Consider the following 25,604-nt stretch of genomic DNA (forward strand, 5'->3'; position numbering starts at 1 on the left):
CGCGCGCGTGTGTGTGTGTGTGTGTGTGTGTGTGTGTGTGTGTGTGTGTGTATTACAGGGTGAGAGTCTTGCACGGGTAGACCCTATTTCTTGAGCTTTTTGTACTTTCATACACCTCTCTAAACTCATGTATGCTGTCTAGATTTACAGCTTCATCACTCAGTTTATTCCATTCATCCACTACTCTTGTACTGTAACAGTACTTTACCACATCATTTTGTAACAAGTTCCTGGCCAAATTTCATGTCATTGTCTCTGATACTTTTATCCTTGCATCTTCTGAACTTTTCTGTTGATATGATTAAAAAGTTATAGGTTGTGATCAGGTCACTCCTTACCCTTCTTTTTTACCGATGTTGATACATTTAAGGCCTTTCCTTATAAACCATCTCTCATAATTCTGTCATCATCTTCGTTGCCTTCCTCTGGACCCTTTCCGTTAGTTCTTTGTGCCACCTAAGATGCGATGACCAGACATCAGAAGCCTATTCTAATTTTAGCCTCATGTAGGATGTGAGCAGCTTTCTGAATATATCCTCAGCCACATACTTGAATGCTCTTCTGATATTAGCCAGCAGACAGTTTGTCCCCCACCTCCTAATGTCGGATTCAGGCGACAGGTTGAGAATAATGTCGACTCCCAAGTCCCTCCCTCACACACAGATCCTGCGGCTTATTTCTTGCATGGTGATATTCAAGTTGAGGCTTTCTCTCACTGTGTCCCGTCCTCATTACTTGGCATGTACTCGCGCTGAACTTCATCAAACATGTATCAGACCAACCTTAGAGCTTGTGTGTGTGTGTGTGTGTGTGTGTGTGTGTGTGTGTGTGTGTGTGTGTGTGTGTGTGTGTGATTGCTATTTGTATGTTACAGGGAAAGAGTTTTGCGCTCGCTTTGCCTCGTCGCTTAACCTTGTATGTATGTCTTTACACACACACACACACACACACACACACACACACACACACACACACACCGCAGCCCCACGCAAGGTACCAATTTATCAACCAGTCCCCAAGTGGACGTTGAACACCGGGGTTTGTTGTGGGCCGACTGCCACGCCCAGGATTCGAACCTGTGCAGGGTCTGGACTCCGGTCTGGCCCGTGCAGACTCATGGTCAGTAACGGTAACCACTGCTTTGTAGTTGTGTATATGTATTATGTTCATGTAGCCTCATCCATCCTCTTCATTGTAATGTTAATCAAGTTTTTCTTTTGTTTCAGGTAAGTATGGAGCGGCCCGTCCAGCCCCGCCCCGTTACGCGCCCACACCCACGCCCCTCACGCCCACGCCGCCCACACCCTTCGGTAGGTCTCCACAGTACATCTGGCAGAGTTGTGCTCTGTTCTCTCCCTCCCGACGACTTGGTTGTGGCCTACGACTGCCAACACACACACACACACATGTATACACTGCTTGTGTCTTTTATTTGTATCTATGTATTAGTGTTTCGTTCGTATTTAAGTCTCTCTTTGCACAGAATATATATATATATATATATATATATATATATATATATATATATATATATATATATACATATGTATCACATAATGCCTTCCAACAGGAAGTATTCGAAACTCGTACCATTTGCGTGGTAGCAGGGTACACTGACCACTCAGCTATGCTGCCCTTAATGGGGAAATGAATATTAGCGTACCCAGCTACCACGCAAATAGTACGGGGTTCGAATCGAACCCTTGCTATTGGATTGTGTGTTCTATGAAATTGCGTGTTTATATATATATATATATATATATATATATATATATATATATATATATATAGTGGTTACACTAGAGGGTTATGTCATCGTCATTGGATGGGAAGAAGTATATCCTCAGTGAGGACCTCGTCCCTCCAAAGGAGTCCATCATTCCCCTGCTCCTGCGTGGAGCGCGGCCTTGAAGTTGGCAGGGTCCCCACAAAAGGGGTTCTGAGCCTGTATGCTATCTATTTATCCATCTTTGTGTGTGTGTGTGTATATATATATATATATATATATATATATATATATATATATATATATATATATATATATATATATATATGTATGCACTAGTATATGTTCGTATGTATTATGTGTCCGTGCGTGTGTGTGTGTATCGTGAATCTTTCTATTTATCAGTGTGTCTCCATCCCAGAGTGGCACTTGCCTCCGCACAGCCTGGTACCCCATGCACAATCTCGTACAGACGCAGTCTTTATGACCACGTTCCTCTCACTTGCCAACACTTGCTACCCAACCCTCCCCTACCCCACCCCACCCCCGCTGCACACATGTCGGGTGGCTCTGGCCCCAAACACACACACACACACACACACACACACACGACGACGACGACAGATGAGTAAGGTGGGACAGAGTCTCTCGGTCGTGGAACCAACAGGAAGAAATCATTTCGACCTCGTGACCACTATGCTCCCTTGCTTGGGAATGATGCCCTGCTGTCGTGCTCAGAGGGTCGTACCATCATATACAGGGGTTGTGACCTTGTACATAAGGGTCGTGCTGTCGTGCTCAGAGGGTCGTACCATCATATACAGGGGTCGTGACCGTGTACATAAGGGTCGTGCTGTCGTGCTCAGAGGGTCGTACCATCATATACAGGGGTTGTGACCTTGTACATAAGGGTCGTGCTGTCGTGCTCAGAGGGTCGTACCATCATATACAGGGGTCGTGACCTTGTACATAAGGGTCGTGCTGTCGTGCTCAGAGGGTCGTACCATCATATACAGGGGTCGTGACCTTGTACATAAGGGTCGTGCCGTCGTGCTCAGAGGGTCGTACCATCATATCCAAGGGTCGTAACCTCATATTCAAGGGTCGTGCTGTCGCACTCGGAGGGTCGTGCCATCATATACAAGGGTCGTGACCTTGTGTTCAAGGGTCGTGCTGTCGTGCTCAGAGGGTCGTACCATCATATACAAGGGTTGTGACCTCCAATTCAAAGGTCGTGGCGTCGTTCTCAAGTGCATGGAGTTTTATCTGATGGCCGGGAGAGTTAGGCCTGTCGTCTGCCGCCGACACCGGGTTTTAAACCATTTTGATAATTACACAACAGCTTCTGATAACTCGTCCCCCCAATTACGATGGAGCCAAGAAGGAGGAGGAAGACTCCATCACTGAAATTTATACGACATTGCTGACACAATCTCAACGTAGGGGGGGGGGGGGGGGACAGTAGTTAACGAGGCTGTAAATTGCTGTTGCAGAGGGTAAATGTAAAACTTGTAAGTGATGAGACGGTGTGAGCAATGTTTCAAGTGTGTTTTGTGGTTCCTTCTGTCGTTTGTGGTCGGCTGCCGGGTATGGGGACCAAGGCCACTGCCGCTGAGGCGACTGGGGATAATTGTCTTTTGTAACGGAGAGACGGTGGTCATTGTAGCGGGGAGATAGTGGCCAGTGTAGCGGGGAGACGGTGGCCAATGTAGCGGGGAGATAGTGGCCAGTTTAGAAGGGAGACGGTGGCGTGTAGCGGGGAGATAATGGCCAGTGTATCGGGGAGACAGTGGCCAGTGTAGCGGGGAGATAATAGCTAGTATAGCTGGGAGATAATGACCAGTGAATTGGAGAGACACTGGCTAATGTAGCGGGGAGGCAATGACTACTGTAGTGGAGAGATAATGACTAAAAGGTGGCAACAAGGAGCTGCTACTTGTCGGATTTTTTCCTTGTTCTTAGTTTATCAGCACCAAATAAAGATTTTGTGCCCGTAATATAATCGCGTCTTATCTGGATCATCACAGATACTGTAGGGAAGAGACGGGAGGTCTGCTGTGTGTGTGATCGTATTTTATCTCCATTTTCTCCGCCTCTCTGCTACAGCTCCTCCCCTCGTGTGTTCTGTGTGGACTTAGTGAAGCTTTAAATCCTTCACTACCTACTAGCACAGATATAGTTTGTCATCAGATTTTGTACAATTGTAACATTAACTTGACAAGATATTAGAATATTCGCAGTGTTTGTTGGTAGGTATCTGGAGTGACCTGCCATGACGTGTGATCTGGTGTGAGGCTGTAGTGGTGGAACGAGCCAAGTGTAGGCAGATGTAGGGCAGTGCTGGACAGGGAGGCAGTGTGGAACAGAGAAGCATTGTGGGACAGGGAGGCAGTGTGGAACAGGGAGGCTGTTTGGGGTAGGGAGGCTGTGTAGAACTGGGAGGTAGTGTGTGGCAGGGAAGCAGGGCGGACACCACAGGGGGGCTGGGCCCTCCCCACGAGCGCTCGCCGTCCGGCCGTCACTACCACGACCAGATCACACTCCTCCATTCATCACGTACCGTCCGGCTGGTTAAAGTAGAGCACGTCCAACTTCGGCCCCCGGATTCCTTCCTCCTCCTCACCTCTTCAGCACCTTGCCACCTACCACCAGAAATAGCGTGGAACGCACAGCAGGGAAGTTCTAGAGTGCATTGATCAGGTATCTATAAGGTGTAGGGCTGAGGACTGTGGCTTCTAACTGCTTGGTCGACCAGCTACCAAATCCAACAGCTTTTGCCGTGCCCGGGCTCTGGAGACGAAGATCCCCCTATTATGCACCTCACTTAACTAAAGGAATGCCCCAGAGGTGATGTTACCATCCTAGCTCCAGTATGTATTGATAGGGATGTAGGGTCCTGTTACTGTCCTCCAGCAGATAACTTCGTCATAGACTTGCAGGACCTCTGTTATCTGGTACTCTCCTCCTGTAGATAACATTGTCGCAGACCATCGTACTCTCTTCCTGTAGATAACATTGTCACACACCATCAAGTCCTCTTGTCTTATGGCTTTCCCATGTACGATCCTCCGCCAGATACCTTCAGCATACACCATCACGTCTTTTGTTGTCTGACTTTCCCATGTACTCCTCCGCCCACACACCCACACCCCAACCCCACTAACTCTGTTGAGGCGTTCCTGAGCTAGAAGCGTCCCCCTTTCCACACCCAGTACACCCACTACTAGCGGATTGGAGCCCATCCCCTCTGTGAGCCAGCCACCCCTCTCCCTTCCCATTTCTCCTGACACCCCTCCTGCACCCCAGGCCCACACCACCGCGCTGATAAAGTGGATTTAAAACGTTTATTCAAATAGCAGAGAAAGCGCGAGCTGAGCTGTGTCGGCCGAAATAGAAAATGGCGTGAATTTATGTTTGGAAGTTCCTAGTCCAGAGTGAGTGTGTATGTTGGGAGTGAGGCGGGTGGAGCGCTCGTGTATACACCCCCGTTGTACGGCCGTCGGATATGCATTTTACCCTCACTCAGGATGCCAGGCTTGGCGCTGTGTACTCTGTGAACCCCTGAACACGACGGTACGGCCCTGAATACGACGGTACGACCCCTGAACACGACGGTACGACCCTTGAACACGACGGTGCCACCTTTAGGTACGATGGCATTCAGCCTATAACCTGACCCTCAAAGGTCAAGTAATGGTTGTATGTAAACTAAAGTTACATTAGCATCAGCACATTTTTCCACTGGATTAGAGAAAAACAACTTTTTTTTCAGATTGGGGTAAAACAGCTCTCGTATAGGCATTGAATTTCGGATGAATTACCTCTACGAATTGCCTGCGATGCCTCGTTAAGTCTGGCATCACCTAACGACCGACGAGGCACATGCGAGAGATTACCGGTCTGTGCTTGCCACACCCACATGGACAGAGGGCGTTCATGATTATTGCGATTGACCTCCCCATCCTCCACGCACTACCTCCTCCTCCTCCTCCTCCCATAGAAGTCGTGGTAGGAGCCAAGAAGGAGCAGCAGCAGCAGCAGCAGGAATTGGAGGAGGAAGAGGAGGACATCTCGCCGCGACGCCAACCGGTGGTGTCTAATCTGGGAGGGAGGCAAGTTATGGCACCGTTCATACAGTTTAAAGCTGAACCAGAAAGGAAATTCCCGGACGGCCCAGATGCCGAAAACACTGGTATGAGAAGCTACGACATTAGAATTTCTACAAGAGGATGAAATTTTTTTTTTTTATTTTTTTCTCTCCTCTTCATCAGCCCAATTTTCTTTCTTGGGGAGGAGAGAGATGGAGGGAGAGGGAAGGAAGAAGGACGGGAAGAATCGTCACTCCTTTCCCAGTGGTTGTGTAGGATTGGCGCTACTTTTGTGGTGGTTGGAGCGGATTGCTTCTCCTTGAGAATGAGTGTGGAGGTTAATTGCTCATTGTTTAAGGTGGATGTGGTGGACTTTTTTTTTTTTCTCCTTTTGTGGTAGAGGAAATCGTTGTTGCTTTTATGGGTCTTCGAGAGGAGGACCATCCCAATGGAGAGGAGGGTGAGTCCTGGATGGAGAGGATTGTCATTTCTTTTCTTTAGTGGATTGTAGTCCATTTAGTAATTGGGGGGGGGGGGAGAATTTTTACCACTACTTTTTTAAAGTGGGTAGGATGGATGGCCGCTCTTAATTTTGCTTTTAATTGAGAAGCAAGGATGGTTGCTCCTTTTTTAAAGTGGGTACGAAAGATCGTGTTTCCCTCTTTCTTCCCAGCAGGAAGGAAGGGTTGCTCCACTTTTTTTCTCTTTTCTTTTTTTAAGTGAACAGGAAATATCGTCGCTCCTTTACTTTTTCCTTTTTTTTTTTTTTTTTAAAAAAGGGTTTCTGCTACGCCCGTCTTCTCACGGCTTCTCACACAAGAGAGGTTTATAATGAGATTGTAGCCAGAGCCTGCCGCTCAGACTGTGAAGTGAGAACGTGAACATTAAGGCCCGCTTGGCTGGCTTCCTCCCAACCTACTTACCTACCTACATACGTACCTTCCTACCTACCAACCTACCTACCTACCTACCTACCTACCTACCTACCTACCAACGTACTATATTACCTCCTTCCTTCCCTCTCTCCACTGTCAGACTCAAGATGGACGGCTGACTGGGCGAACACAGGTCTCTGGGACGCCTTATTGAAGAAATATAAGACCCGAGGAGAGGCGCTAAGCCAACAGGCTATGAGACCCCCCTTGAGCGCGAGGGTATGTGACCCCTAGGCCAGGGGTTCTGAACCTTTTTATGTATGTGGACCACTTAGGGACACGCGCTGTGTCTGTGGACCGTCTCCATCGTATAGCTAATATTATATCGGGTCTGAAGTCACAGTCAGGAGCAAATAATACCACTCAAACCCTTATTAGAGATAGTACTGATGGTATGATTTATATATATATATATATATATATATATATATATATATATATATATATATATATGTATGTTTGTGTGTGTGTGTGTGTGTATTTGTTTCTCTACTGATTGATGGATTGATTGATTGATTTTTCACCTCCTGTGGACCACAGGTTAAGGGCCTTCTCCTTAGAGCAAGAGTGCACGACCCATGACCACGATAATTGGACTCTTGGAACAAGGTTGTACGACTCATGATCATGGTGGGAATGACTCGAACAAGGCTGTACGACCCATGAGCAAGGCTCTACGACCCGTTGAACAAGGCTTGCACGACACATGAGCGAGACCCTACGACGGTACTACCTTTTTTAGGCACGACGGTACGACCCTTGGATATGATGGCTTGGCCTTCGACCCGACCCTTGAGAGAGGGGTCAGGCCAACAAGGGCCGGGCCGTCGTTCTCAGGGAAAGGGGGAAGGGGGTGAGGGGTTAGCTGCCGATGGCCGATGTGTTTCCACTTGTCGCGCGAGCGGTGTAAAAGGTCCAGGGGTAAAGGATCGTCTCGGAATAGCTTTAAGAAACACGAGCAAGGAGGAGGACAAAATGACCTGATCTTGTCTCTCCTTTTTTGACGGTGAGAGGAGGCTGGTTTTTACGGTGAGGAGAGACTTGATCTTTAAGATGAGAGGAGGTTGGTTTTTCCAGTGAGAGAAGGTTGGTTTTTGCAGTGAGAGGAGGTTGGTTTTTGCAGTGAGAGGAGGTTGGTTTTTACGGTGAGAGGAGAGTGGTTTTTACGGTGAGAGGGGAGTGGTTTTTACGGTGAGAGGGGAGTGGTTTTTACGGTGAGAGGAGAGTGGTTTTTACGGTGAGAGGAGGTTGGTTTTTACGGTGAGAGGAGAGTGGTTTTTACGGTGAGAGGAGAGTGGTTTTTACGGTGAGAGGGGAGTGGTTTTTACGGTGAGAGGAGAGTGGTTTTTACGGTGAGAGGGGAGGGGTTTTTACGGTGAGAGGAGAGTGGTTTTTACGGTGAGAGGAGAGTGGTTTTTACGGTGAGAGGAGAGTGGTTTTTACGGTGAGAGGGGAGTGGTTTTTACGGTGAGAGGAGAGTGGTTTTTACGGTGAGAGGAGAGTGGTTTTTACGGTGAGAGGAGAGTGGTTTTTACGGTGAGAGGGGAGTGGTTTTTACGGTGAGATGAGAGTTTACGGTGAGAGGAGAGTGGTTTTTACGGTGAGAGGGGAGTGGTTTTTGCGGTGAGAGGGGAGTGGTTTTTACGGTGAGAGGAGAATGGTTACTATTGTGTCAAGAGTCTGGTTTGTACGTTGAAGGGGGGAATGGTGTTCGACCATAAAAAGAGGCTAGGTTTTACGCTGAGAAGAGACCGGTTTTTACGGTGAGGAGAGAGGTGGTTTTTACGACAGACTGTGACGACGGCTGTGGTACGACTTTCGTGAGGCACGACTGTCATATAGCACGATTTCGTGGGCCGGACCTGATCTGGTTGGTGTACGGCTCTGCCGGGACACGACTGCCGTGGAGCGTGGCCACCATGGAACACGACAGCCCTGCAGTATTGCCACCCTGGAACACGACAGCCCTGCAGTATTGCCACCCTGGAACACGACAGCCCTGCAGTATTGCCACCCTGGAACACAACAGCCCTGCAGTATTGCCACCCTGGAACACGACAGCCCTGCAGTATTGCCACCCTGGAACGCGATAGCCCTGCAGTATTGCCACCCTGGAACACGACAGCCCTGCAGTATTGCCACCCTGGAACACTTGCGATGTGCAGCACGACAGACGTACGACTTAGGAGGCACGACGCACGGTGAGGAATTCCGCACACCTGTCGGCAGCCACGGGCGGACGCACGGACGGACGATGCATTGCACTGTACACTGTACGTACAGGTCAAGTTACCATGTCCCGTTTTCTCTTACATGAACACTGTGACAGCATTTAACGTACAGTAAACCACCAGTAACACACACCATAAACACCAAAAAAAAGATATTTAATGATGAAAAAAAAAATAATTGATAAAAGAGAAAAATGGGTCATCACGAATTATTCGCACTTTCATTTTTCATTTTTTCACTTCTTTCGGTGAGCATTCATCACGCACAGTTCTATAAATAACGTTGGACTGATTATTGAAGACTTACCCACCTCTCTGTCAGCCCGTATTTTCATATAGAATAATAGTATTTATATTGGTAAACCATTGCGTTCGTCTGTGCTCACTGTGACTATAGTGTCGTCTCTTAGTAGCGTAGCATTGCTTACCCTTCCTCTTCCACCATTTTCTTTTATTTCATATTCCTGTACCCTGAAGGTGAGGCTTTGGTCTTGTGTGTGTGTGTGTGTGTGTGTGTGTGTGTGTTCATGGTGACCCGCTGCCTCCGTGCGCTCGCCTGCGTGTGTGCATGTGTTCACCTTAGAGCCACTGACAAACGTGTGAAGTTATGGATCTGGTGTTCTTTGAGTTTTCTAAGTCATTAGAAAACGGTGACACGCTCGTATCCGGACTCCTGTAACACACACACACACACACACACACACACACACACACACACACACACACATGGTGGCGACTGTCATGAAGGGAAAAGAGGAAGAATTGACATAGGTTTAGTGAAGGTAACAATACGACATACTGATGGAGGAGGCATTATCGTGGGAAGAGGGAGCGTGCTGAAGTATGGTTCAGATGGTGGGGGGTTCATATGTTACGGGGGAGGGAGGCCCGGATGGTGGGGGGGGGTCCGCTTGCTGAAGGGCGGCTAAGATGATGATGATGATGAGGGGGTGAGGGGGATGGTGTCCGGCAGCCTAGTGATGTAGGTGGTCATTTCGAAACTTTTTTCGGTGCCGAGCATGAGTGGGTTACGGCGGGGAAACTTGCTTCCCTCGATCACGGCCGCGAGGGCAGGAGAACCCTCCACGCTGGCGGAGGGGCTTTTACAACTTGGACCATAACCGTTAATGGTTGTGAATCTCCCCCCCAACACCAGAGCGCACCGGAAGGTGATCATTTTCAGGCGTCCCGTCCAGACTGGGGGGGGGGGGGACTTGAGTCGCCTTTCGACCTGCGCTGGAGCGATTAAGATCAAGTTCTTCTGAAGAGAAAGATTATGTATGTACAACTTCTCCCCCAAGAGAGAGAGAGAGAGGGTGGATGGTGGTGTTGTGGAGGGTAGAGAGTGTTCGCCAATGCAGTGTTGGGGATACCGACGTAGAGGCAAATATTCTGAGACCTTATAGTGCAGACGTTCCCACGATTTTGATTGGCTAGGAATTACACTGTAGCCATGCGAGTGTTCGGAGCACGTCGGTAGACCGCCAGCTTCGAAAAAGAGAAAAAAATCATCGAAGTCTTTGGCAGTCCGAAGGACAGGTTCGCGTGTACGTTAATTTGCATTTTCTTTCAGGGGCAGAACCGCCCCCTTTTCATGTGGGAAAGAAGGGCTACAATGTTTTGAAATGTTTTGCAAGTTGACACAGAAAATTCCCCCCCCCCCCTCAACACTCTAGCATTAGAGCTGAAGGCTTTTCTTCGTGTGGAAATATTGTGGGAAGGCCACCAGTGGCGGGCGACTCCCAGAAATGGAAAGAAATAAAAGCCAAAGAAATATTATGAGATAAAGAAAGTGTGTACACAAGAGGTACACTGGTGTGCGGTTTGTGAGAAGAAAGTACTTGTACAAATACGTAAATGTAACTTAAGGGGGAAATGTAGCCCACAGCTACATGGAAGACGATTATGTCGTACGTTGATATTTACATAAGTTTTAGGTAATTTGAATAAGTTCCTGGTCTTTGGATGTCGTCTTCTCTTTCACGTATCTGTTCACCACAGGATGTTTCCCTGCTCTGTATCCTTCCCGCGAGGTCATCTTTCTGGGATAACATGGAGTAAGTATATTCAAGATGCTGCGCTATATATATATATATATATATATATATATATATATATATATATATATATATATATATATATATATATATATATATACGTCTCGATGTTCATGACAAGAGGTGTCGCCTGCACTGTGTGGGTGTATAGTTTCGTCCTCCTTTTTGTCATATTTTCCTTAAAGATGTTCAGCGTTGAATATTAACGTGATGCTCACAAGGTGTAAATCCAATTTGAGACGAATGTGAGAGACTTTTGAATAACTTGCTTCATTGTTTCGTAGAATAATACTGTATTGTAAGTCAGGTCCCCTCCTCATCTTTCTCTTTAACAGTCTAGTTACGTTAACTTGACAGCCGCCATAGCATTCAAATGCGCCCCGCCTCTTTTAAAGTGCTATGTATTTTGCATTTTTTATGTTGATTTTGTTCTGTGGTCGTGAGAGGAGAGCGCGGGTGCCGGTGACGAGAGGCGATTGCCAACATTATCCCACTCAAAGCCACGTTATTATCAAGATTTTTCCCCAGCTGTAGAAAGTTAGCCTCGTTGTTTGTGTCACAGTTATTGTCTGGTGGGTGTCCAGTGCGAGGCGAGGCGTCACATGGTTGTTGAGAGGTGAGGTGTGGCGGCCGACAGGGGCTGTGTTTCAGAGGTTGTTGGCTGTGTTTTAGGTGTCAGCAGTGCTTCAGATGTCGTTGGCAGTGATTCACATGCTGGTGGTGTCAGCAGTACTTCAGATGTTGTTGGCATTGATTCACATGCTGGTGGCATTATTTCATTATTTCAGATATTGTTGGCCGTGTTTCAGATATTATTGACTGTTTTAGATGTGAGCAATGTTTCAGATGCTACTGGATTTTGTTTGTTTTTTTTTCAGTTGTTGACTTGTGTGTTAAATGTTAGCAATGCTGCTATTAGGTGTTCTAAAAAGTGTGTATAGTATGGGTTTTATGTTGGTTTCGTTTTATCCCGTATTTCACGGTACACAGCCATGACTTTGACCCACGTAGCTTAACCCCGTGTTTCACCATACACAGTCCTGACTGTCACCCGTGTTGCTTAACCCCGTGCAGTTCTTTCACACAACTAAAAATTTTGTGCATGTTATCCGATGTAGTTAAAGCATCCGTGCAGGGTAGGCTAATATGGCGTTGGCTGCCGTGGAATCAACCATGAACCACTTCGTCAGGAAGGTCTTCACCTTCGTCAGGTTGGTCTTCTTTTTGTCAAAAGGTTCCTACTTTTAATTAGAAAGGTCCTTTTCGTCAGGTGAGTCTTCCTTTTCGTCAGATGTCTTCATTTTCGTCAAGAGGGTTTTCAGCTCTTGTTATGTGGTTCTTCATCTTCGTTAGGTGGTTCTTCGTCTTCGTCAGATGGTTCTTCATCTTGGTCTAGAGGATCTTCCCCGTTGTCATTTGGTTCTTCATTTTGCGTTGGGGTAACTTAATCTTTGACGGGTTGTTCTTCATCTTCGTCTGGTGGTTCTTAATCTGTGTCTTCAGTATCGTCAAGAAGGTCTTCCTCTTTGTTAGTTGGGTCTTCATCATCGTCAGGAGGGTCTCTCTCTTTGTCGGTTAGTTCTTCACCTTCTTCAGGAGGGTCTTCATCCTCGTCAGGTTGTTTCTCAACTTCGTCCGGAAGGCCTTCATCCACGTCAGGTGGTTCTTCATATTTGCCAGTAGGATTTTCCTCCTCGTCAGTTGGATCTCACCTTCATCAGGAGAGTCTCCTGGGTGTAACTGTTGTTGGGTACCCAGGGGCAACACGCCTTGGTGTAGTGCTGTCGGACGCCTGTGGACTTATTTTTAAAATGTTATTGTCGGGGTGTATGTGTAAAATGTAGTTCCATCGCTGCTGTAGGATGCATGTGCGAAAAGGGAGCATTTTTTTTAATGTGTAGCATTTTGGGTTATACAACAGTACAGGGAAATATTTTCGACATTCAGCAAGTTTCTGTCGTTGCCAGAATAAAAATTACCAGTTCATCCGTTACGCGCGAAAATGATTTCGCTTTTCTATTTGAAGATAGTTTAGAAAACGAGCCGGTTAGAGGAAATCTAAAATCAGAACCATGAGATATAAAATCTGGGACCAGCGACTGTGTAGGTTGATGAAATCTGGGATCAGCGACTGTGATAGATAGATGAAATCTGAGACCAGCGACCGTGATAGATAGATGAGCTCTGGCACCAGCGACCGTAATAGATAGATGAAATCTGAGACCAGCGACCGTGATAGATAGATGAAATCTGGCACCAGCGACCGTGATAGATATATGAAATGTGGGACCAGCGACCGCTATAGACAGATGAATTTTGGGACCGGCGACCGTGATAGATAGATGAAATCTCAGCGACTATGGGTGACCAAGAAACTTAGAAACCAACGAGAGAGAGAGAGAGAGAGAGAGAGAGAGAGAGAGAGAGAGAGAGAGAGAGAGAGAGAGAGAGAGAGAGAGAGAGAATTCCTTTGTTTCTCACAGTCTTTGGTGTCTGTTCTCACGGTGGCCTGTGTTCAAGTGTCTCCATTCCTTAGGTGTCTCGTGTGGTGTGGTCTCTGGTCCGGCAGACCGTGAGACAGACAACATTGGAAGATTCGCGGACCGTAAAAGGTTAAAGATCTGGAAGCAGCAGCCGGTCCGCAGTCTTCCCAGCTGTTCATCCTCCTTTATGGGGCTAGTCGTTAAAATACGTACCTGGCTAAAACTAATGTATATATATATATATATATATATATATATATATATATATATATATATATATATATATATATATATATATGTATACATTCGCCATTTCCCGCGTTAGGGAGGTAGCGTTAAGAACAGAGGACTGAGCCTTAAAGGGAATATCCTCACTTGGCCCCTTCTCTGTTCTTTCTTTGGGAAAATTAAAAACGAGAGGGGGGGGGGGGGATTTCCAGCCACCTGCTCCCTCCCTTTTTAGTCGTCTTTTACGACACGCAGGGAATACGTGGGAAGTATTCCTTCTCCCTTATCCCCAGGGACTCATAGGAATATATATACACAGATAGATAGATAGATATAGATATATAGTGATAATGAGATGGCTTTGTTAGGACATGCAGCTGTCCGTGGTGTCTTAATAAAAAAAAGCAACATCAGTGTTGTATACTTCGCCATCTGTTCTTCTTGGTCATTGCATCATGAGGAACAGACTGCGGGTGGAAGTCGCTGCAGACACAAAGTATCTCTAGATTTCTATCAATAACATTGGAACCGTTATGGTCTGGGTCGTGTGATGCAGCTGTTGCGTTGTGCAGCACTTATGTGGTAAGTGACTGATGAAGAGGTTAACATGCGAGTTGGGGAATTATTTTTAGCAGATCTTTATGTGTCGAATAGTATGGATGACGCGTTTTTGTCATTTATCTCTTCATATGTTACAGCTTGGTCATGAAGATTTCTGAAGCCAAGGTATATGTGATATTTCTCTCGGGTTGCATGGGTTTCAATTACGTGAGTCGATTTCGGATGAAAACCTTCTCAAAATCTCTAGAATTAGAAAAACCAGTCAGAAGGCCACCGTGTACGTCCGTGCAGAAACACTCTCATCACTTTCCTGGGCGGGGAAAGGAAAAAAAAAAAAAAGACAAACGAAAAGTTGGCACGACCCTGAACCGGTAGTGTGAAGGTGGGCCAATCAGGCTGTAGAGTCGGTGACCTGGCAGCCAATCAGCGGCCGGCAAGTGGTCGCCGCCAGGGAGTGGGGGAGATCACGGCCGCCGGTGCTGATTCTGGGGCCATTCAGGCAGGTGGAATCACACCTCTCATGTAATGATATATAGAGAGAAGAGCCACGTTGGCGGGGGCCTGGTGCCTGGTGATGGTGGGCTCTCACACAAGGATGACTTGGGTGTTAGTTCTTTATCGCCGTATAGCATGACGTGTGCCCGGGCCCGTGTGCAGCGAGAGGGTGATGATAGGCTCCGTGATCGTAAATACGGACGCGCGATTGAATTTTGATATTTGAATGCGATCGATGTTAGTATTGTGTCGTATCTTGAGGCCGACGGCATGACCGATCCCTTGATACCATGGCTTGGCCTTGGAGGTGATCTTTAGTGAGGATCTGGTTAAGACCAGGGGTCATCTTACACAAGGGTCGTACCGTGCTGCCTGTAGTGCTATGTACAGTCATCCTCAGGGTGTTAGGTGTCGAAATTGATTTTTTTTTTAGCGAGCCGCTGACGATCCTCTCCTCCTGTGCAAAATTCACCCATCACGAATGCCAGGCAGGAGCACAGTAGCCAGGACAAATAAAGGGTCAGTAACTGCATTTGTTACGACTGGTATTTATTGTTTTATTTTGCTTGGCAAGTCCTGCTCACCCAAGAGGACTGGAGGTTCACCTCCACGCCAGTGTGTGGTGTTGTTGGTCCACCCACCGCTGCACGACGCTCAGCTGTGGGTCGTGGTAAGGTGACCCCTTTTTGCTGGACCTTCCCTGTTATCACCTGTGTATCAGCTGCAGGTATCCACCGTCTGCCCACTACCTCTTTACCATCCATTGAATTACTTCCCTCTTCCCCACCCCGCTTCCTGCCACCCATTCACCTGCCGCCCGGCTCTGACCCCATGTGTATAATCCGTGTTACCCGTCCCTTGTACGGCCACGTATGTTTGTACCTGCCAGCATCACCGTCATATCTGACAGTACTGCCACCATTATGATTAACAACATGACTTTGATCCACACCAACACCATCCACGCCACCGCCACCCACGCCACCGCCACCCACATCACCACCGCCCACACCACGGCGCTCATCACCAGCGCCACCATAAACGTCCCTTTCATACACTCTTCTCTCACCACCAATTTGTCGGGCGTCCACCACCTTAGCTCTCCTCTCACTCTACATGGAAGTCATTTCGCTTTTATAGTCGGGCTGTGTGTGTGTGTGTGTGTGTGTGTGCCGGCCCCCCACGCCCACTGTGGTTGAAGCAGAGGCCTGCCTTTTGTATTAGGATAGAGACGACCGGCTTAGGTGCTGCCACCTTCCTCTTCAAACTCCAGTCTCTCTCTCTCTCTCTCTCTCTCTCTCTCTCTCTCTCTCTCTCTCTCTCTCTCTCTCTCTCTCTCTCTCTCTCTCTCTCTCTCTCTCCGTTGTTCTGTTTGTCACACCTTTCCTAATTCCCTGTCCTTATGTCTCTTCCTTTCCTCTCGGTCTTTCTTCCTCACTCCCTACCCGTCTCTCGGTGTCTCGCATCTCCCTCTAGCACCGTCAGATAACCTCACATTCGCCCCCAGCTCGACACAGTCTTTCTTTTTTTCGCCGTCGATCGCATGATGCTTCGGGATTAATCAAAGGGGGTGGGGGCGTCGACTTCTAACCCCCCACCACCAACTCCCTCTTCCCCCCCCATGGAGCCGTACGTGAGGTGGTATTGGCAGGGAAATAAGCGAGACCGTAACCAGTAATATTGTAAAATGTTGGCCATGCGTGTGGCAACAGCGCCGCCATGCCTCAAGGGGAGGACTCGGCTCAAAACTTGATCCAGATGATTGAAAGTTAGTTAGTCGCCAGGGGCCACTTTCGCATGGCACGTGAGGCAGGGGGGAGAACATGGCCCGCGATACAAATATTCAATAGTGAATTTTTACCCTCGCTAAATATTGTCGCCGTCACAGTGATATATACGTACACACAGACACATAGGGAATTCCGTCGACATAAAACGCCGCCCTGTCGCAGGCTTTTTATCTAGTAGGTAGTAATGTGATGGTAAATGGCAGCAAGGAAAAATCATACTCTTAAATGAGGAGGAAAACTCCTGAATGAGAAGTATATGAAAGGCTTTGATGTCGTGCCGCGAGCGGGAGCCGCCAGGGGATAATGGAGAAGTTCCTGCATCCAAAATAAGATTTGGTAGTGACATTAACATCTTAAATGCAAATTGACTTATAGCCGCTATAGATGCTAGAGGACGATAGCCAAAGAGGGCCGAGGAGCTAGCAAGCTCCTGCTGGAGACCCTCGCCGGGAGGCTGAGATAGATGTTACTGATTCCTGACCCGGGAGGAGCTGGGGGATGGGTGGGGTTCTGTTGATGGAAAGCGGGTAGGGAGGAAGACAGTTGATGGAGGACGCAGGTTATAAAGGGCATGGTTGGAAGGAGCGCGATTGGCGGGAGACGCGGGGTCAGAGCTGATGGCAGATGGATTCTCTTTCTCTCTGCGCGAGGGGAAGTGGTCAGTAGACAGGAAGACATGTGTTGCATCACGTGAGATAGCTGGTATGAGGAGAGATAGCTGGTATGGAGACATGATCGGGGTTAGCTGCTAGTTTCCGCCAACGCTTCAAACTGGCGTGATTAGTAACGTGAGGTGATGGAGACAATTAATATGCGACGATTAATGGCAATGTGTAATTCATGGGTTGATGGGATTCGTTTGGGTAAGACGTTTAGATCATGGGAAGGCTGGTTGGATGGGGAGTCACAGGTGGTAAATGCTTCATGGGGGACATGTCACTATTCTTGGGAACAGTAATGTTATAACTGATGGGGGTACGGGAGATGGGGACGTTATTTGAAGTTGATGGGAGCCAGTATTAAGTTCGACATTTGTGTAGTTAATATTTCTCTTGCCTCCAGCACTACAGTGGGTTATATCCCGTAAAGCTGGAAGGATCAGGCTACGTTACTGGGCCAGGCGGGACCTACCTCCGGTTTCCAAGTCTTCCCAGGCGGGTTAGTCTTGTGTTCTCCTTACGATATCTGGGTCTCCTTAGGTTTCCTTATCCTAAACCCTCGCCATATTCCTCTCCACTGGGTACGTAGGCTTGTCATAGGATTCTCACTTGCACTGGAGTTTTCAAACACAGTGGAAGCGGAGGAGCATGATACATTTAGTGACGTACAGAAGTTTGATACAGCAGAAAAAGATACCAAACATTGGACGTTTTCATTTCTCCCACTAAGGACTCACGAGTTCAGTTGACTCTGTTACTTGTGTCCTCTGCTGCTAAATTGAAGCTTGCCCGTGGTGGCGGTCGCTCAGAATGCTCATAAACTTGGGTACAACTGTTTGAAATACCCACAAGTAATACCTTGAACTCGGGTTGAACCCGGGTAGATGATTGGCCAGAGACTTATCTTTAGTGCCAACGTCTCGGAGTGAGAGGACGAAAATGTGACGAGATCCTCGCTGGCAATTCCTATGCGTCAGCAGTCAGGGTAAACCACCTGACTTGGATGTTGATTAAATGTTCATTGGATGGGCAGTGTGGCTGGTGACAGACGGCTCTGTGTTCATGGCCGGGCTAGTGGGGAGGGAATTGAAGAATAAGGTTATAGCAAATACGCATTGAAAGTGGGTGTGGAGTGAAAATAAGAGGATGATTTGTAGTAATTTAAGGGAAGGGTGTGGTGAGGTGGGAGGTTGGCAGTAAGGAGTTTATTGAATGATTATTAAAGAGCGCGGAGGCTCAGGATGAGGCAGGGTAATGAGAGCAGCGAGGTAAAGATTGCATGGGACATGGAGACAATAATGACATGGGAAGGAGCGTGGAAATGACAGTGATGTGGCAAGGCACAAGATGGGAAGCAGTACATCTCCAGCATGTGTGAGATGGAAGGCGAGGGGAGGCGGGTAGTGAATGCTGAGATGTGATCGTGGGGCGGGATGGGATAGAGAGGTCACTGAAGAGATATTAGGTTGAATTAGTTACCAGTGTAAAGGCATAGGATCGAGACAGGGCTGGGCTGAGGGTCAGTGGCCGGTGTTAAGACATGGGAGTATGATACGGCAAAGCAGAGAAGGGTCAGCCTGGAGTAGACTCTCTTGGTGGCATCATCGGAGCGCTAGTCAGTCTATTGTTTTCACAAGCTCAGACTGAGCGATGTGTGTCCCCAACAGTGCAGCAGGTGGAGGCGGGAACAGTCATCGCTGCTAGCAACACAGGTTGATGGTGTGATCTTACGGAGCACAAGGAACAGTTTGCCTCCGGGGCACACCGCCTTAACACTAAACGAACATATTTGTGTAGATTATTGGCGGAAGGTAACACATCGCTTACACCTTCTGCTGTATCTTAACCCCAGATAGTGTGCCGAAACACACCAACCGATCGTAAATTTGGGCTTTAAAGTTAGGCAATCATCAGACTATCATGGAAGCCGTGTATATACGGGTTTTACGCTAGAAGACATGGTGACCGTAACTCTAAACTGAGACTGTAATGTACGTGTAATTATACGTTCTAGGCAGTGTATACCTTCGTGTACACCATATGACAGCGACAGAATCAAGTTAACTGCTGTACGGGCCGAGTATTATGCTTATAAACCCAAGTGTAAACAGAAAGAGTAGATTATAATGTGTGTGTGTGTGTGTGTGTGTGCGTGCGTGTGTGTGTGTGTGTGTGTGTGTGTGTGTGTGTGTGTGTGTGTGTGTGTGTGTGTGTGTGTGGACGGGAGGGTGATAGTGGCGCCTGGGGTCATCTAACCCAGCACGGGAACTACCCTGCCACATGCACACCTGCGCTATACTCCTGCTGGAGGGATGAGGGATGTGGTTGTTGGAGGTAACGCTCCCCCCCTGCCTCCCGTCAACACTGTCACCTCCTTCTCCTCTGTAGACGTATTTCAATATTGATGATAAATCCAGAGTATCGTTTATGCATGTATGATAAGAAAAAAGTACGGGTACAGACAGGGGAAAAAAAGTGTTAATACAGACAGATAGTAGTTGACGTGGGGGCCTTGGTGCAGGTTTGAGTACCCGCGCCAGCTGTAATCCGTTACTAAAACAAGGGGTGGCGTGGCTGTTCCACGCCCAGCTCACCCGCTATTCCATCTGTAGTATATGAGAAGTAGCTGGAGATGACCTTTAACCCTGGCGTCACAATCAAGGGATTGTTTAATTTCTTCTGCCCAGTGTTATCACCATGGGGTATGATGGCCTGTGGCGTTTGACATAGCCCTTACGGGTCAGATCGAAGGCCAGGCCAGTATTCTATCCAAGCCGTGTGTAAGAGGTTAAGGCTAGGGTCCTTTGCATTGTACTGAAGAATATATTTCCTCCGTTAAACTCCTTTGGTGTTCCACACACAGAGAATAAGTGCGAGGGAGCCGTACTTTTTAGGATTGTTTTAATACCAGATATGTGGTTTAGGCTGGCTCTGTGTTTGTTCGCATGTAACACTTGAGAGCGGGAGGAGTAAGGTAAGGGAGCTACACCATGGGAGATGGCGTATAAGAGGGTGGGTGTCGAGTGACTCCCGGCAGTAATACACCCCCTGGTGGTGTTTCCCCTCCCTCGTCGCTGGGAGATCCTTCAGCAGAAGACCCGCCCGTGTAGAACATCCTTTGGAAGCCACCATTACTGAGCTGGATTTTTAAATTAGTTTTACGAGAGTGAATCACTACATTTTGCGCGATAAGGATTTTGCCGTCTCGGGATAGATTGCTCTCTCAGACTGAGAATGTAAGACACCCATAAACTGGAGCAAGTTTAGGGTAGATATCAGTGTGTGTGCGTGTGTGTGTGTGTGTGTTTACAGGTCTTGTGTATGGAGCAAACATAACCACACTTGGTTTAGCGCAGTTCGTCTCCACCAAGCCTGTAATACTACTCCATATCACATGTATATTTGATGAATATTTATTCTTCAAACATTTAGATTCCCGTAGCAACTAATGCCTCTGCTCGTTACATGTTTTCCCAGGATATGAGTATGACTGTGTTCACTGTTTAATCCCAGACGTTGACAGTTAAGAACGTGGAACAGGTTAAGAGCTCGTTATCGCTGCTCCACAGGAAACCTCAGCCATCCAAGCTGCCCACAATTGCCGAAGACGTCCTTGTTGCGCTGATAACAATAGAAGAGGCCAGTGGTAGCAGCAGGTGGTGGGGTCGTTAGGAGTTAAACCACCACTGCGTCACGGAATGCTTGAGCCAGCCTGCTCAAGGCCACTCTAATACGTTTCTTGTTTTTCTCTCTTATTTCGATGATATTTTTTTTCCGCTGGCTCCTTCAGTAGTTGGTTGTCCCCCTCGCTGTGAGAATATGATGTACGTGTGTGTACGTGGATGGTAATTATATCTCGCCTGGTGGGCTGGTGGGAGCCACACATTTTTTGTCTTCCCGGGAGGAACTAGGGCCCGCCGCTACTGTGCACTGATTAACATGAATCTGTAATGTACTCAGATATGTCATTATTATTATAATATAAATTATTATTATTATTATTATTATTATTGTTATTATTACCCTTTTGCTGACGAAGATCAAGGCATTATTCAATCGGATCTTTAAGTAGAAAATTCGTGGGAGTTAAATATTCAATGGCCGGGTAGATGAGTTGTATGATGTAGTATGTGTCGTTTGACACTTCTGTCACTTATGGTAGCAAATCAGAGCTCGGAAGGATGAGTACCCAGAAGCGTCGCATGACGCCTGATGGTAGGATAAGCATGGCACAAAAATACGAGACAGATATGTCGCTGTGTAGTGATAGCTCATGGATTTTTTTTTGTGAGGTACAGTGGCAATAGAAAAAGCAGCCAGTTGAAATTATTTACTCATGCAGTAGTTCACTTCCCTAGTGTACTGTCAAGCCCGTCTTCCACTGCACGTCATGTGATGTCTGGGTCTTGTTCGTCCGATTTCTCGACGGTTCTGGACAGTAGGCAGTTCATCCTCCTGATGTAGGGTATCTAGGTTTGGTCAGCAATCTTGGAGAATATTGATGTCCACGAAAAAGCTAATTGAATTCACTCCTGTTACATCATGTACTCATGGATCTTTTTTCTTCAGCAGGGTACGAGGTTGTATTTTTTTTTCTTTTAAGTTTTCTAATACACACAGCATCTTAAGTCGTAGCAAATGTTAGACGTAAATTTATATTTGGACGTCATACTTGCATAAGTAAGCAAAGCACCGTGGCCTTCTTCCTTATGTTTTAGGGCTGCCCGAACGTGTCTGGGGGTTGGACCTTATTCCCTTGTTTTTCAACCGGCTTGACGGCTCTCACTAGTAAGACGCAGAGGGAATCAAGATGAAGAGCGGTTTTAAAAATAACTAGAATAACTGAAATCAGGGGTTGCCTTGCTCTTTTTTTTTTTTCTTTAGATACTTTAGATACTTTTTAGCAACGTGAAGACCCGATATGAACATAGCATTAAAGCTGTTAAGAAAAAGTGTTTATATATATATATATATATATATATATATATATATATATATATATATATATATATATATATATATATATATTTATAATATATATATATATATATATATATATATATATATATATATATATATATATATATATATATATATATATATATATATATCTTTCTGAGCGGTCTTTCCCCACCACCAGTGCCATAACGAAGGAGACACACCATTTCCAGCACGAATCAACACTGAGTCACAGTATCACACGTTACTCCTAGTATTTACACGATTACCATTGAAATGCAGCCACAGGCTTTTCACTGATTAAGTGAATCATCTCAATTTTGCTCCTTTTTTCCGCTTAGTGCAACAACAAGAAACAAAGTATTGCATGGTCAAAATACATTGAAAAATGCTGCCTTACCCAACATCTTCGCCGTGCGGGCTCCTCATCCTCCAGAAATGTGTCAAGTCTTAACCGTATATATTAAGTATGCAGTGAGCCTTACGTTCTAGCAGCTTTTGCATTGTTGCTGCATTCTTTTCATACCCTCATCTTTTAACATTTTATATCTTGTGATCCAAGCTACCAACTATAGTTGCACGTGCAAAGAAATTTACTTTGTCGGTGTGTGAAACGCCAATCACGCCCAAACTATGTAGAGTTTAACGTATAGATTAAATTGGACCTCCAGGTGAAACGTATTTGGTCAAATTTGGCCTTGAAATGCACAGAACCATCTGGAACTCTACCGTTGTCGGTGAAATCTCATTTCCTTTGGATGAATATGAGCTATAGCATGGTCCCGCCAAGACGTACCTGCACATGCTCAGAACTAACTTTTTAACGCTTTCGCTTTCCGACCTGGGAAATTGACAGGCAAAATGGTTTTGGACCCAGGACGGTCGTAATCATATTAGAACCTAACCCCCACAGCGCAAAAATGCGCTCGCGCAGAACTATTTCCATAATCCTTTTCGTTGTCAATTTCCAGTTTCAAAAGTGAGGATGTTTTCCCCTAAGCAACGCTGGCTGCTTCAGCTAGTAATTATACAAGTTTCCCCTTTCTTGTCACATTCTGTACTCGTTAGTACTATGATTATGTACATTACCATATTTTTTTTCATATAAGATACTGACTGCTTTTTTTTTGTTCCACTGTTTATGCTCCTTCATCATAAGTATTTATCCTAGCTTCACGGGCGTCTGCATGTAATGATGGTCGTTTACCAGCGGCTGTATACACGTGATCACGTGTTATGGCACCATGTTGGACTTCATGTCCTGAGGAGACCCACACGTGAGACGGTGTCCGTTCCTTTCATGTAATCCAGGAGTTGTTATGACCCACTTACGGAAGGGGGGCGAGTCTGCCTATATCCGTGTTTATGTGTGTACGTGTACTTGTCTTCCGGAAGGCCGGAAAATATAAGGCAGTGAAATGTTTTACCTTAGTAGTGCGCAGGTTGACTGTATGTACCTTTTAAGTATCATTTGTAAATTTCTTGTGCTACCGATACGTGTTATGAAGTATGGAACCTTTGCTGCTTTGATATGTAGAGGATCAAGACGTACAACTTGTACTTACATTGGTCGTGTTACTATACACCACCTTCTTGCAAAATAAAAAAAAACATACGAAAGAAAAAATGTGAATAGTAAAAGGACAAAAAATGAAATTCTGGTCTTTAAATGAAGGTATAATTGTATAACTAACAATCTTTTACGATCAGGGTAATGAGATTTTTTTATCTGTATTGCGTGAAAAAAGAATAGACACTGAAATTCATTCCTGTTTTTGCAAGCGATCTTTAGTTGCCCTGTTTTTAGGCATAATCTCATCACCTCAACAGTGGCACATCCAGTCCCTTGTAACCCAGTTTCTTAAATAACCTGACCTTCCATTGATCCAGCAGGATGAGATATTATTCAGTTAAGGACATACTTTCATGTAAGTCTTACTTCATTTGTACGATGGAAATGGTATGTAATATTCACCGCTGTTATAAGTGTAATAGAACAACATCCTTCTTATATAATGATTGCTGAAGAGCCCGGCTTCACCAACCGCGGAAGTTTAGGGAAGACGAAAATGTTGAGCCTTGTTCAACTGATGCATGCCTTGTTGTTATTGCACATGCATACATACATGGTAACGCCCTGTCATCACTATAAGGGATGATATGATAATATTCCTGTTTCCCAGAAAACGTTTGCAGGTGGCAAGGGAATGACCGAGAGCCGAAATAAGGTAGGCGTGCGAGTCACTACCAGGGGTCTGCTCTCTAGAAATTTTTATCATGCTTCAGCAAGCAAACTATATAGAATTCCTTATAAAAATCCATGAATATGGAGGGCTTGTCTCGTCATATAGCGTGTAAAAACTTATATACAGCAATATTGTACTGATGGATTAGCTTCAGTAACACATACATACAAATTGGCTTTTTTTCTCAAATTATATCCTGGCAATTCCGTTTTGCACCAGGATTGTAACAACTCCCAATTTACCACAAGAAAAACATTTTGCCTTGTTATTTCTACTCAAAATGCATGAAAAGAATTTTTTTTTTTACCTCGATACTTCCTCTATATTTCCTTGTCCTAGCTCAATGTTTCGGCACTGATCTTTAAATAGTTTTGTTTAGGTTATCGTCGTAAAGTTTCGTCTTTGAATAATTGAATTCTGAATGTCGTGCTCACAATAGAGTAAAACGTGAACTCCAAAATATTCCGTGATCCATCATACTGGACAAGACGTCCGCCACCTATCGCGTGCTGAATACAACTGCCGCCTGACTTTGGGCTTGGACCGTTGGGCGTCGGCAATATGTACTAGTTTGAATTTGCCAACGTATAATACAAAATTTGTCGATGATATCTCACAACAATCACAGGCTGTAAATTCTAATTTCTTTTTCCCTTTCGGTCTCACTTGTTTTGACCTTTATCTTACACGTATATAATTTAAACTTTAAAAGCAAAACTTTAATATGCTCATATAGTAGGCGACAATTTGGAGTGCCGGCCACCACCGACAGACAGACATGCACATAAAAAGGTATATATCTGCCAGAATTATATGCAGCCCAAATGCTGTACATAGTCCCAGTCTTTTGAGGGTTTATATCGGAGGGTGAATAAGGCGGACTCTACGATGTCGTCTCCTGCCATGAAAAGAAACACTTCCTTTCAAGTGATGCATAAAGTAGTGCTTTCCGTAGAATGTGTTGGGCGTGCGGTGGCGGCAAAGTATCACGCTTCGGCAGTTGTTGGCTCGCTATGTCGGGCCACTAAAACGGCTAGCCTTGCGTGGTGGAAGAATATGGCAACTGCAAGGTGGATAGCCCAGATAGCACGTTACAATTAATACAGCTCTTATCTGATAACCAAAATGTAAAACCTTGCTTGGTTG

At 46.0% G+C, this 25,604-nt stretch overlaps 1 protein-coding gene across 7 annotated transcripts in view; it reads left to right on the forward strand.

The window, feature by feature from the left end:
• Camta (Calmodulin-binding transcription activator) overlaps positions 1-25,604 on the forward strand; it is a 1,164,029-nt gene that overhangs the window by 529,111 nt on the left and 609,314 nt on the right. For all 7 annotated transcript variants that reach the window (XM_071671358.1, XM_071671359.1, XM_071671353.1 and 4 more), the window contains one exon: positions 1,227-1,310. In XM_071671358.1, the coding sequence (XP_071527459.1) occupies positions 1,227-1,310 (84 nt within the window). The remainder of the gene's footprint in view (positions 1-1,226; positions 1,311-25,604) is intronic.

The sequence above is a fragment of the Panulirus ornatus genome, chromosome 16 (assembly GCF_036320965.1).
Source record: "Panulirus ornatus isolate Po-2019 chromosome 16, ASM3632096v1, whole genome shotgun sequence".
In the NCBI taxonomy this organism is placed as follows: domain Eukaryota; kingdom Metazoa; phylum Arthropoda; class Malacostraca; order Decapoda; family Palinuridae; genus Panulirus; species Panulirus ornatus.